Source organism: Odocoileus virginianus, chromosome 1 (genome assembly GCF_023699985.2).
Source record: "Odocoileus virginianus isolate 20LAN1187 ecotype Illinois chromosome 1, Ovbor_1.2, whole genome shotgun sequence".
In the NCBI taxonomy this organism is placed as follows: Eukaryota; Metazoa; Chordata; class Mammalia; order Artiodactyla; family Cervidae; genus Odocoileus; species Odocoileus virginianus.
Window position 1 is genome coordinate 13,160,527 of NC_069674.1, and position 12,922 is coordinate 13,173,448.

At 43.4% G+C, this 12,922-nt stretch overlaps 1 protein-coding gene across 1 annotated transcript in view; it reads right to left on the reverse strand.

The window, feature by feature from the left end:
- The window catches only part of MGAM2 (maltase-glucoamylase 2 (putative)), a 94,453-nt gene that overhangs the window by 37,543 nt on the left and 43,988 nt on the right, over positions 1-12,922 (reverse strand). The window contains exons 24-28 of the mRNA XM_070461295.1: positions 11,741-11,790; positions 6,873-7,040; positions 5,368-5,523; positions 3,772-4,053; positions 1,061-1,215 (exon numbers count right to left, since the gene is read on the reverse strand). Of these exons, the coding sequence (XP_070317396.1) occupies positions 1,061-1,215; positions 3,772-4,053; positions 5,368-5,523; positions 6,873-7,040; positions 11,741-11,790 (811 nt within the window). The remainder of the gene's footprint in view (positions 1-1,060; positions 1,216-3,771; positions 4,054-5,367; positions 5,524-6,872; positions 7,041-11,740; positions 11,791-12,922) is intronic.

Genomic DNA, 12,922 nt, shown 5'->3' on the forward strand with positions numbered 1-12,922 from the left:
AGGCCAGCGCAATCACGGGCTCCACGGGGATCGATTCCGAAGCCTCCTGAGTGGCGGAATATCTGGATCCATGCTCAAAGGCTGTGAGACGACCCCGGTCATAACAATGGCCGTAACTCACTGCCAAGGTCCCGTGTTGGCGTCTGTATTTGTCATCTGTCTTTTGCAAGGCTGAGAATTCCTTTACTGGGTCCTGGGTTCCTGGACCACAAGGACCACATCACCCTCATCTCTGTATTTCTACGTCTCCTTGCCCAACATATCAGCTTGAATAAATGCATGAATGAATGGATAAGATGGAAGCACATTTTTCTGTGGAAAATGTGATACTCTTACAATGGTTTTCTGGATTGGCCAAGAACTTCTAACCAAAGAAGGGAACAGACAGAAAGTCAGACATACAGTCAGAGAGAGCTGACAGCACACGTGTGCACCCAGGTCATGATTTATACATGGATGGGGAACCTCAGCCCCAGGCAAAATCCAGACCTTCACTCCAGTCCGCTCAGCAGCAGGACAAGGGATGAGAGATGACAGCTCCTTTCATGCTTACCACTGTGAAGAGGCTTTGAGGTTCGAATGTCGATAGAAGCAAAGACTGTAAGAAGCCACTTTGCCCTCCTCAGTAACCTTTGTCCTTCTCTCCTGACTCTTCTGTTATTAGTTCTTAACGAGAGGATACAGAACTGATTTCTATCATGGGTTATGTCATACTTATTAAATAGAGTTTCCTGTCCTACTTAACAGGAACAAAGAATGGAACATGTATTTTCCTTTCTCTAAAAACAAGCACCGCTTAATTAGCTTGTGTAAACCTTTGGTTGATTCATTTTTCTTGTTAAGGCCTAATGGAAAATTAAATCCTTATTGAAGTAGGGGAAATAGACACATTCTTCATTGAACATATTGACATAGAGTCTCTAAAATTAATATTTCACTTGCATTCATGAGAGCCACTATAATTAGATCTAGAATCATTCTGCTGCTGCTGCTGCTGCTAAGTCACTTCAATCGTGTCCGACTCTGTGCGACCCCACAGAACCAAACAAAGAGTGCTTACATCACAGTTCTGGAGCTTTTTCTTCGAATCTGGATCCCAAAAGGATTGTTCTGAATGTTGACATCATACAGACGGTTTTCAGGGGAGCCCACTGGAGACGAAGGGGTGTTCAGAGGCACTGGGACCTCGTACCTTTTATTAGTGGGATCATAGATCTGCCAAGAAGAGAGAAGGAAGATTCTTCATGGAATCTCAGGCCTACAATTCCTTGTGCCAGCTTATATCAAATACAATTCAGTTTCCATATTTTCTGGCTGGTCTGAACATATCAGGAGGCATCAACTATCCTGAAACAAACACGTGTGAGGCCTACCCACCTACTGTGCCCAATATGGAGCCTGAACTCCAAAAATGCCTCAATATGACCTATGCAAAGCCAGCAAGGGCACTTCTAAAAAATTTGTGATATAAGGGTATAGAATCTCATGGATAGAATGTGGGTGTGTGGGTGTGTGTGTGTGTTTATGAGGGTGTGGTATGGGAACATGCATGTGTATACAGTACCTTATGTGTGAGCATGTGAATATATGTTAGAAATTAAAGAATTTATTTATGGACACTGAGGTCTTCTTACTGGTGGAATTTCCAGATGTTGTACAGTTTTTCCATCCCTAAGATGGCCCTCTTGTACCCACTGCTTGTCCCTATTTACCTGACAGGTATGATGTGTGGGAAAAATGAGAGAAGGGAAGAATGTTGCTGGAGGCCCTGGAGTAGTGCCAGGATGAGCAAGCATCCTCTTCCTTATCGTACTATTAGCCAACTTTTTACACTTCGGACAAGTCTCTTTTCTTGATAGGTAAGAAGTGGATTTATTTAGAGAGAAACACACTTCACAGACAGAGTGTGGGCCACCTCAGAAGGCAAGAACCACCTCAAAATATGGCATGGTTAGTTTTTATGGGCTGGGTAATTTCATAGGCTAAAGAGTAGGAGGAATTATTCCAACTATTTCAGGAAATGGGCAGGGATTTCCATGAATTGAGCCACCGCCCACTTTCCAGCCCTTTATAGTCAGCCTCAGAATTGTCATGGTGCCTGTGGGTGCGTCATTTGGCTTGCTGATGTGTTACAATGATCCTATATTGAGGATCAAGAGGCTCAAAGTCTAGTGGAAATTGACTTGTCTGCCATTTTGGACCCATTTGGATCTAATCAGTTTATGTCCTGTCCTCAGGTTTTATTATTTTCTTGTGCCCTGTCCCCTTCCCTCCTGTTTCAGACAAGTTTTCTCTAAAGCTTGGCTTCTCAATATTGTGTTTGTCAGGCCAAAAGTAGCTTTCACAGTGTTTCACAATGTTAAGCAGGATCACCAGGGAACTTGTTAAGACCACAGAATCTCAGCCTCACCCCAGACTTTCTGAATCTGGCTCTTCATTTTCGTAAGATCTCTGAGGTGACTCATCAAACACTAAAGTGTGAAAAGCAACATCTAGAGCTGACATGTCCAAGGAGGTACCCACCACATGTGGCCATGAAGCACTTGAATGTGCTGTCTGAATTGAGACTCACTATAAGTACAAAATACACAGCCAATTTTGAAGACCTAGTATGGTTAAATTGTGTTTGGATTACATGGTAATATGATAATATTTTAGCATATTGGTTAAATAAAATGTTACTAAAATTAATTTCATTAATTTTTTTCCAAATACATTTTTAAAACTATAGTTATTAGAAAACACGTGGGGACTTCCCTGGTGGTCCAGGGGTTAAGAATCTGCCTTGTAATGCAGGGGATGTGGGTTCCTTCTTCAGTCATGGAACTAAGCCCCTGCACCACAACTAGAGAGTCCATGTACTGCAACAAAAGACCCCACATGAGGCACTGAAGACCGTGGATCAGACTGCATTTCTATTAGAGCAGAGAGAAGATGCGTAAGAGTCCCTTGGACTACAAGGAGATCCAACCAGTCCATCCTAAAGGAGATCAGGCCTGAGTGTTCACTGGAAGGACTGATGCTGAAGCTGAAGCTGAAGCTCCAATACTTTGGCCACCTGATGCGGAGAGCTGACTCATTGAAAAAGAGCCTGATGCTGGGAAAGACTGAAGGTGGGAGGAGAAGGGGACGACAGAGGATGAGATGGTTGGATGGCATCACCAACACAATGGACATGAGTTTGAGCAAGCTCCGGGAGTTGGGATGGACAGGGGAGCCTGGCGTGCTGCAGCCCATGGAGTTGCAAAGAGTTGGACATGACTAAGTGACTGAACTGAGTGGGTCTCCAAGAGTGGTCCCTGAAGTTACAGTATCAGCACCACCTGGAAACTTGCTAGCAGTGCAGATCCTCGGGTTGGAAACTCTGGGGGATCAGGCCAGCCATCTTTTAACAAGATCGGCAGGTGATTCTGATACAGGTGCGGGTGCTAAAGCTTGAGAACCACAGCTAGAGAAGTAACCCTGATGTCAGAAGTGGGTTGTTGCCACTTAAATGACTTACCACATAGCAGACACACTTTTCTGAGGGCTAAAGAAGGACTGTTTGAGGATATTCACGACTTAGAGTACTCACTGTTATAAGAAATTACCACCCCCAGTGATCTAAGGTTACATCCCACCCCAACTCTCTCCCAACTTTCTGATCTTCACCTCCTGGGGCCTCAGCAGCCCCACTTGTAAAATGAGGGAGTTGGATTAAAGCTGTTTCAATGTCTTCCAGCTGCATGGAGCTGTCAGCTAAGAATTCCAACCATGGAGACACAGGACTACCTTGAACTGTAGCATGTTCTCTGTGTGGTAGATGACACTCAGGCGGAGAAAGCCGATGGCTGCAGAGAGAGTGTCGGAGGCAGAGGCGGCCTTCGCTGCGGCTGCAGGTGGGGGTAGCTTGTCCCGTGATGATGGTGGTGGCACCGTAGCTTGTGCAGCTTCCGAGGCTGTCAGGTGGGTGAGGTCTACGGTGATGCCCGTGGGCAGGTACTGAATGTTGCTGGCAGTATAATTAGGGATGGTGTCGTAGAAACAGGTGGGCACCCCAGGAACAGTCGTGGGCTGGAACAAGAGGAGGACCTCAAGGTCAGCCTCTGACACCATGCTTTGAGACTCTAATTACAGAAGAAGGTGGTTAAACCAGACTCAGCCTCTTACTCTATGCCCATTGCTATGAGTTGAGCTATATTCCCCAAAGAGATGGTAAGTCCTAGACCCTGGTACCTGTAAATAAGCTACCTGGTGCCTTGTTTGGAAATACAATCTTTGCAGCTGATCAAGTTGAATGAGGTCATTGGGACAGAGCTAGCCAATATAACTAGTGTCCTTAGTAAAAGGGGAAACTGAGGCACAGACATGCACCTGGGGAGAACATCACGTGAAGATGAAGAGGTCAGGGTGATGTTTGTATAAACCAAGGAAGCCTGCAGATTGCCAGCAAACCACCAGAACCCAGGAAAGGGACACAAAACAGATTTTCCCTCTTGGCCCCTAGAAAGCATCAACTCTGTGGACAGTTTGCTCTCAGACTTCCAGCTCCCAGATGCTGAGATAATAAATGTCTGTTGTTCTAAGTCACCCAGTTTGTGGTACTTGGCTATGGCAGCCCTAGCAAATGAATACATCCATTTAAACATACACAGGGATTTCCTTGGAGGTTGAGTAGCTAAGACTCCGAATGCCCAATGCTGGGGGCCTGGGTTGGATCCCCGGTCAGAGAAACGGATCCCACATGCCTCAGCTAAAGGTCCCACATGCCACAACTAAGACCCAGCACAACCAAATAAACAAATAAAAATAAAGAAAATAACACACACACACACACACACACACACACACACACACACACTGGCCTCATCTAACGGTGAAGGGCCTGCAGGAGACCTATCTGGAGACTGAGTTCTAAAGCAGGGCTCTGCTCCCCATGTTCTTACTGTCCATTATTGTGATCCCGAGGGCATCACTGATTTTCTCTGGCCTTCGTTCTCTCTATTTCTCAAAGGGAGAGAAACAGCATTACCTTATCTTTCTGCTTGGACTCACCAACAGATGGGAGGGAAAAATCACTTAAAATACTCAGTGCATTCCCACTGCAGTATAGCCATGTTCGGGACAAAGTGGGATTTGAAATGCTGTGGTTGTAGGAAAGAGAGAGTCAGTGAGCTGGTCCTTATTCAGGTCTCTGAATGAAACTGATCGCCTATCACATGCGACTGATAGAAACACCTCATCAGTTGCCATAGCATCATTTGCTTCCTGAAGATGATTACAGTTTAATCTATCAACATTTGGAAAGTGTTTCCTGGGTACCCAGTTACCCATGGGACACTTTTTACAGCTTCCTGCTCACTGGGGCAGTCTGCTCCTGCTCCTTACCTCCCAGAGGCACCCCCGCTCCCTGCAACTCTCCTCGGAGACAGCGGGCTGCTCAGGAAAGCAGTCGAACTTCTGCAGGTCACTGACCGGAAGATCCCACTGAATGGAGAATGTTTGTCCCAGTACCAGTCCCTTGAGGTCAGTGATGTTCACCACCTGAGGAAAGAGAAAGGGGCGTGATGACACATGAGACGAGGTGCAGCTGCCTGGATAATGTCCTTCTCTGATGGTCATGTAGTCAGGACCAGGGAAACCAGCCATTTGACCAACACCGCTTTGAAGTAGGAAATTCGTAATTCTCTTTTTTCTTCTCCTCTGGGTCTTTCAACCTCTCTGTCAGGAAAATGAATCTGACTTCCTCCAGACCTTTCTGAGCTCACGGAGCCAATGTGGGATATTGAATGGAAAGAGTTTCAATCTTGTTAAGGAACACAGATCACAGGCAGGGAGGTCATTTCAGATTCATTGTCCCCTGGGCACGGGGCTCAGACATTTTACTAACAATGGCAGTAATGACCAGAGCTAAACTTTACTGAGTCTGTCAAGCACTGTGATAATCACTTCATATGCATTATCTCTATGAGTCCTGTAAAGTAATCCTATGCTATGAATAATATGACTATCTCAGTTTTACAAATCACAACACTGAGGTTCAGAGAGGTTTACTGTTTTGCTCAAGATCTCACAGCTGGGGCTCAGCAGAGCTAGTATTAGAACCCTATTCTGCCTAACCCTAAAAAGTAAGCTCTTGTCCTTTTCTATGTGTGTTGTCAAGGTGGAAGGGGGCAGGGACTTCCCTGGTGGTCCAGTGGTTAGATTCTGCACTCCCAATGCAAGGGCAAGGGTTCGATCCCCGATCAGGGAACTAAGATTGTGCATGCTACACCATGCGGCCAAAAGAAGATTTAAAAAATAAAAATAAAATTAAAAAGAGGGCTGCCCTAAGGAACAGTGAATTTCCCAGTGCTTGAAATATTAACTAGCGACTGGGACTTTTCTTTTTGAATGATTATCACGTAAGGGAAACATTCCATAGAATAAAAGCAAATTACTCTTTGTGTTTGATTAAATTCTCATTTTCGGCAGTGGTATAAAAATAGTTTAGAACAGGAAGGAAAAATAGCAACTGTGTCTCAAAGATAAGTCCTTAATGTAAATGAGAGAACACAGGTGTCATTGTTCTCCAGAACTAGGCCAATGTATTGAATCATATTTTCTCTATCACATCTGACATTAGCACATATACTTTTAAATAGCCCAGAGAAGAACTGCCTTCTTCAAGGGTATTAACTCCTACTGCCTGCTTCAGTGTCCCGACGCAAGCAAAGCTCCAGGGTCCGTATCGAGCATGCACAGATTTCTCCTTCTACATTCTCCCTGTGGTTCCCCAGCAAGGGGGCTGTCTCTGTGCCCACCCAGATTCAACAGAGCAAGAACGAACTGACTGTCCGAAGCTCAGGCAAGGGCTGTTGGCAGGGGCACCGCAGCAAGGAACAATATCCCACCTTTGTTGATTCTGTGTAGGCAACGTTTGAAATGGGGGTGGTAGCATCATTTAGGGAGACAGTAAAATTAGTAGGTTTCTTGTCCATTCCCAAGATTGTGATATCTGTAAATGTGAGTTTGTCGGGGTCCGTATAATTAGCATGTATAATCGTTGCCAGGAGACGATTCTGTGGGGAAAAGAAGTCAGTTTAGAGACCAGGTATATCTCATTCTGATTGTGTCCAAATGCCTTTCCATATCTTTCTGAGATCCCAAGAGATCCTTTACCTGTGAGGTTCTAAATGGTGCCGGGTGATCATCCCCAGGGAATTTTTCAAGTGAGACTTGTAACAGTCTTTAAGTAATCTTTTAGTAATATTATGTACTTGTTTTAGTTTACTGGTTCTTTGTTGATTCTATTACTCAGAAAATATGTTGCTGACACCATGGAATTCTCAAACAGACAAAATGACATATGTACAAAAAGAGACACATAGGCATGTGAAGATATACACATTCATACACATACAAAATAATGCCCAAATTATTATTTTTTCTTTTAATGATAATGATGATAGCTAAAATTTATGAATGTTCACTGTGTGCCAGACCTTGTGCTAAGTATTTTACATGTATCATCTCATTCAATTCTCACAGCAAACTCTGAGACTGAGGCTCTAATAATCCCCGTTCTTCAGATGAAGAGCCTAAAGCCAAGATAATGTAGAAAACCTATCCAGGGAACCACAGTTCAAAAGTGACAAAGTTGAGTGATGACAAAAAGGTAGAACCGATGACTGAAGATAAAAAGGGAAACTTTTATGTTTAAAAAAATTAAGCATCCCACAGATACATGTCCAAATGATTTTTTACAAAAGCAGTGTAATGGAGAAAGAACAGCCTTTTCAACAGATGATGCTGGAGCCATTGGACATCCATAGGCAAAACGCGAAATTCAACCTAAACCTCATGTCTTATATAAAAATTAACTCAAAATTGGGAGTTCCCTGGTGGTCTAGTGGTTAGGACTTGGCGCTTTCACTGTCATGGCCTGGATTCAGTCCCTAATTGGGGAACTAAAGTCCCACAAGACCTGCAGTGTGGCTCAAATTTTTCTTTTAAATTTAATCTAAAAAAATTAACTCAAAATAGGTAATAAACTTAAATATAAAGGGTAGAACTATAAACATTTTAGGAAAAATGGGAGGAAGTACTGAAGAACTATGAAGAGTTCTTATACTAGACACCAAAAACATGATCCATAAATGGAAAAAATGATAAATTAGACCTTTGAAAATTAAAAAATTTTCCTCTGAGAAAGACTGTTAAGAAGATGAAAAGAGCAACCTACAGACTGAAAGAAAAAAAAATTTACAAACTATGTATCCAAGAAGGGAACTCTCAAAGCTGAACAGAAAACTAAGTTAAACAAGCCAATTAGAAAATAGGCAGAACTGGAACATTTTATCTAAGAGAGTATACAGCTGGCTAATGAAAAGACACATGAAAAGATGGTCAACATCATTAAATGTCAGATAAATACAAATTGAAACCACAATGAGCTATCACTGCTGCTGCTGCTAAGTCGCTTCAGTCATGTCCGACTGTGCAACCTCAGAGGCGGCAGCCCACCAGGCTCCCTGTCCCTGGGATTCTCCAGGTAAGAACACTGGAGTGGGTTTCCATTTCCTTCTCCAATGCATGAAAGTGAAAAGTGAAAGTGAATGGGCTCCAGTTGGATGAAACTGGAGCCCATTATACAGAGCGAAGTAAGCCAGAAAGATAAAGACCATTACAGTATACTAACACATATATATGGAATTTAGAAAGATGGTAACGATAACCCTATATGCAAAACAGAAAAAGAGACTCAGATGTGTAGAACAGACTTGTGGACTCTGGGAGAAGGAGAGGGTGGGATGTTTCAAGAGAACAGCATCGTAACATATCTAGGGTGAAACAGATCACCAGCCCAGGTTGGGTGCATGAGACAAGTGCTCGGGCCTGGTGCACTGGGAAGACCCAGAGGGATCGGGTGGAGAGGGAGGTGGGAGGGGGGACCGGGATGGGGAATACATGTAAATCCATGGCTAATTCATTTCAATGTATGACAAAAACCACTGCAATGATGTAAAGTAATTAGCCTCCAACTAATAAAAATAAATGGAAAAAATAAAAAAATAAAAATTTTTTTTTTAAAAAGTGAAAGTGAAGTTGCTCAGTTGTGTCTGACTCTTAGCGACCCCGTGGACTGCAGCCTACCAGGCTCCTCCATCCTTGGGATTTTCCAGGCAAGAGGACTGGAGTGGGTTGCCATTGCCTTCTCTAGAGCTATCACTACGCCTTTATCAAAATGGCTAATTTTTTTTTTTTTTTAGTGTGATAACATCAAATGCTGGTTACAATGCAGAGAAACTGGGTGACATACATTGGTGGTGGAAATGTAAAATAGTACAGCCATTCTGAAAAAGAATTCAGCAGTTTCTTATAAAACTAAGCATATAGTTACATAATACCCAGCAACTGCACTCTTGAGCATTTATCCCAGACAATTGAAAATTTGTGTTCACATAAAAATCTGTTCCTAGCAGCTTTACCTGCAATATCCCATGACTGGATTATTAGTCCCAGATTCCCTTACTTAAGTGCATAGTTAAACATATCTTGGAATGCTGCTCAGCAATAAAAACAAACTGACTTTTGACATGGAAAAGCTTGGATGAATTTTGAGGAAATTATGTTGCATTAAAAAAGCCACTTGCCAAGGCTTCATGCTGTATGATTACATTTACATAACATTTTTGAAAGGACAAAATTATAGAAATAGAGAGAAAATTTGTGGTTTCCAAGAACTAAGGATGAGGTTGAGGCTTGGGGCAGGTGGAGGCAAGTAGATTGGACAACAGGAGAGATCCTTCTGACCATGGAAATATTCTGCATCTTGATAGTGAGAGGGTAACAGGCATGAAGGCTAGGGGTCTCCAAATGGAGGAAATAGGTTGTAAGTGTCAGATTTTTTTTTGTCTCTCTATATATATAAAATTAAAAGGAGATTTCTCTTAAAATTCTGTATTGCCATGGCAACACCTGGTTCCACCTGAACTTGACTTTTTTCAAACCTTGAGCCAACCAATGTGTTTTTCTTATGGAAATGTTTTTCTTAAGCTATGCTAATGAGCTATGTATTTACCCTAGACTCTGTCTTTCTTCAAGTTGGTTCCACCTAAGACTCAGAACCAACTTGACACACCAGTGTGTTTTACTCATGCAAATGTTCTCTTAAGCTATGTTAATGAGACTATGTATTTGCTTGAAAACCTGACTTTCTTCAAGATTCATGTCAATCATTTTATGGCCCGGGATGACTCACCTTGTGTCAACGTTATCTTAAAATACATGTTGTGGGTGAGGGGCCTGGTGCTACTCTCCGAGTTTTGAGACATTTCCTTTCTCTAATTAGCAGACTGCTAGTAACTATATAACTCCCTTCTAAAGACTAGCATGGTGTAGGGGGGGGTAGGGGGAGTGGGCACTCTTTCTGCCCCCTTCTGATATCTATGTCAGAAGCTTCCTCTATCTCTTTTATACTTTAATAAAACTTTAATACACAAAAGCTCTGAGCGATCAAGCCTCATCACTGGCCCCAGATTGAATTCCTCTCCTCTGGAGGCCAAGAATCCCGATGTCTTTCATGGCTCAGCAACAGCCTTTCAATAGCATAGATGTCAATATTCTTGTTGTAAAGTTGTACTATAGTCTTATAAGATGTTCCAATTAGGTGAAACTGGGTAAAGAGTACAAGGGAACTCTGTATTATTTCTTATAACATGGGGCTCTATAATTATGTCAACATAAAAAGTATCATTTAAAAAGCAATATGGGACTTCCCAGACTTCCCTGGTGGCCCAGACAGTAAAGAATCCACCTGCATTGCAGGAGACCTGGGTTCGATCCCTGAGTTGGGACGATCCCCTGGAGGAGGGCATGGCAACCCATTCCAGTATTCTCGCCTGAAGAATCCCCATGGACAGAGGAGTCTGGTGGGCTGCAGTCCATGGGGTCGCAAAGAGTCAGACAGCACTGAGCAACTCAGCATATGGGACTTCCCTGGTGGTACAGTGATTAAGAATCTGCAATGCAAGGGATGTGGGCTTGATTCCTGGCCAGGGAACTAAGATCCCACATGTCATGGAGCAACTAGCCCATGCATGGCAACTAGAGCCAAATTCAGCCAAATAAATAAATATTTAAAAAATAAAAGGCAATATGAATTTAAAAGAAAGAAGAAATAAGGGAGAGAGAGTCCCACACAAGAAAGCTCTGCCCATGCACAAACAGACATCTAAGAAAACCAATTCAGCCTTCTCCCATCCCCTTCCAGCCTTACTGCCATTCTTCCTCTTAGTTCCCCTGAGAAGCAGACTCCAGGCAAGTAATGCACTGCATCTCCTAATCTCTCAAAGCCACCACTTAATACCTGTGTCCAAGGCCAAGCTTTAGTGGCTAGAAAGGAAGTTCCTTGATGGAACAACTTCAAAAAGGCTCTACATACCTCATCACCCCCCATCCACACCCCACCCACTTGTATCCTCTCAAATAAGGACACATCTTGGAAGCCCAGACTCATCATATAAAACTCGAAAGCAATCTTTTTTTTTTTTTTTTTTTTTCAGAAAAACAGACAACTTCTTCACCAAACTCATGCTGATTTTCTATTGGTTTATGTTTCTAACACAGATTAAAATTTTTCATTTTAATGCTAATCCTTTCTGGGACTGTGGCACTGAGGCACTGCCCACAAAGGCAAGCAACTCCAGAAAACCCAAAACTTAAAACAGCAGTCACAGAAAAGAGCAGGCACTGGGGGTTCCCCCAAAACAGTACTTACAGAGGTGACGGAGAAACTATACAGAATATAATTATTTCCAGTTACAGCATCTGAAAGAGAAAGATGGAGGAGGGACAGTTACTACCAGAAGCAGAACAGTTGGGCATCCTCTTCTCTCCACTGGGAACGCCTCTGCCAACTAGCTCTGCTCACCCAAGTTCTACCTGTTTTTTGCAGACTCCACAGAGGTCTCCCGGACAACTCCAACCACCGGTAACTACTCCCTCCTCTGAACTCCATGGCATAGATGGAACCATTTTGTTGGCATTTAAAGCGTTTTGGGGGGCTTCCCTGGTGGCTCAGTGGTAAAGAATCTGCTTGCCAGTGCAGGAGATCCGGGTTCGATCCTTGGTCCCGGATGATCCCACATGCCATGGGGCAACTAAGCCTGTGCACCACAGCTGCTGAGCCTGTGCTTTAGAGCTTGGGAGCCACAACTACGGAAGCCCACATACCCCAGAGCCTGCGCTCCACCACAAGAGAAACCACCACCATGTGCAGCCCGTGTCCGTCACAAGAGAAAAAGCCCACACAGCCATGATGACCCAGCACGGCCGAAAATAAATAATACAGTAAATAAACAAATAATTAAAAAACCATTTTGACTTGCATTTGCAGTTATCTACACGCCCTTCCTCTCTCTGGACCAAGACTTCCTCAAGGGCAACGGCTGTCCTGTGTGCTAAGTCATTTCAGTCGGGTCTGACTCTTTGTGACCCCATTATTATAGCCCGCCAGGCTCCTCTGTCCATGGGAATACTCTGGGCAAGAATACTGGAGTGGGGTGCCATGCCCTCCTCCAGGGGATCTTCTAGACCCAGGGATCTCACCTGCATCACTTATATCTCCTGACTTTGCAGATAGGATCTTAACCCACTGAGCCACCGGGCAAGTTTAGGCCCTGCACATAGCCCAATAATAAATAGCCAAGAACTATTAATAAATGCTAATTCTATGTAGGACAGATTTTTATATAATGAGACCTGAAGTTTATGTGAGGTACTTATATGTGAAAAAAACACTGCACAAATTAGATACTTGCCTCTCAATAGCAACCAAGGCAATATTTTACATTGTATTAATAAATTATAGCTTCCATTGGAGAAGGCAATGGCAACCCACTCCTGTGTTCTCGCCTGGAGAATCCCAGCGATGGGGGAGCTTGGTGGGCTGCTGTCTATG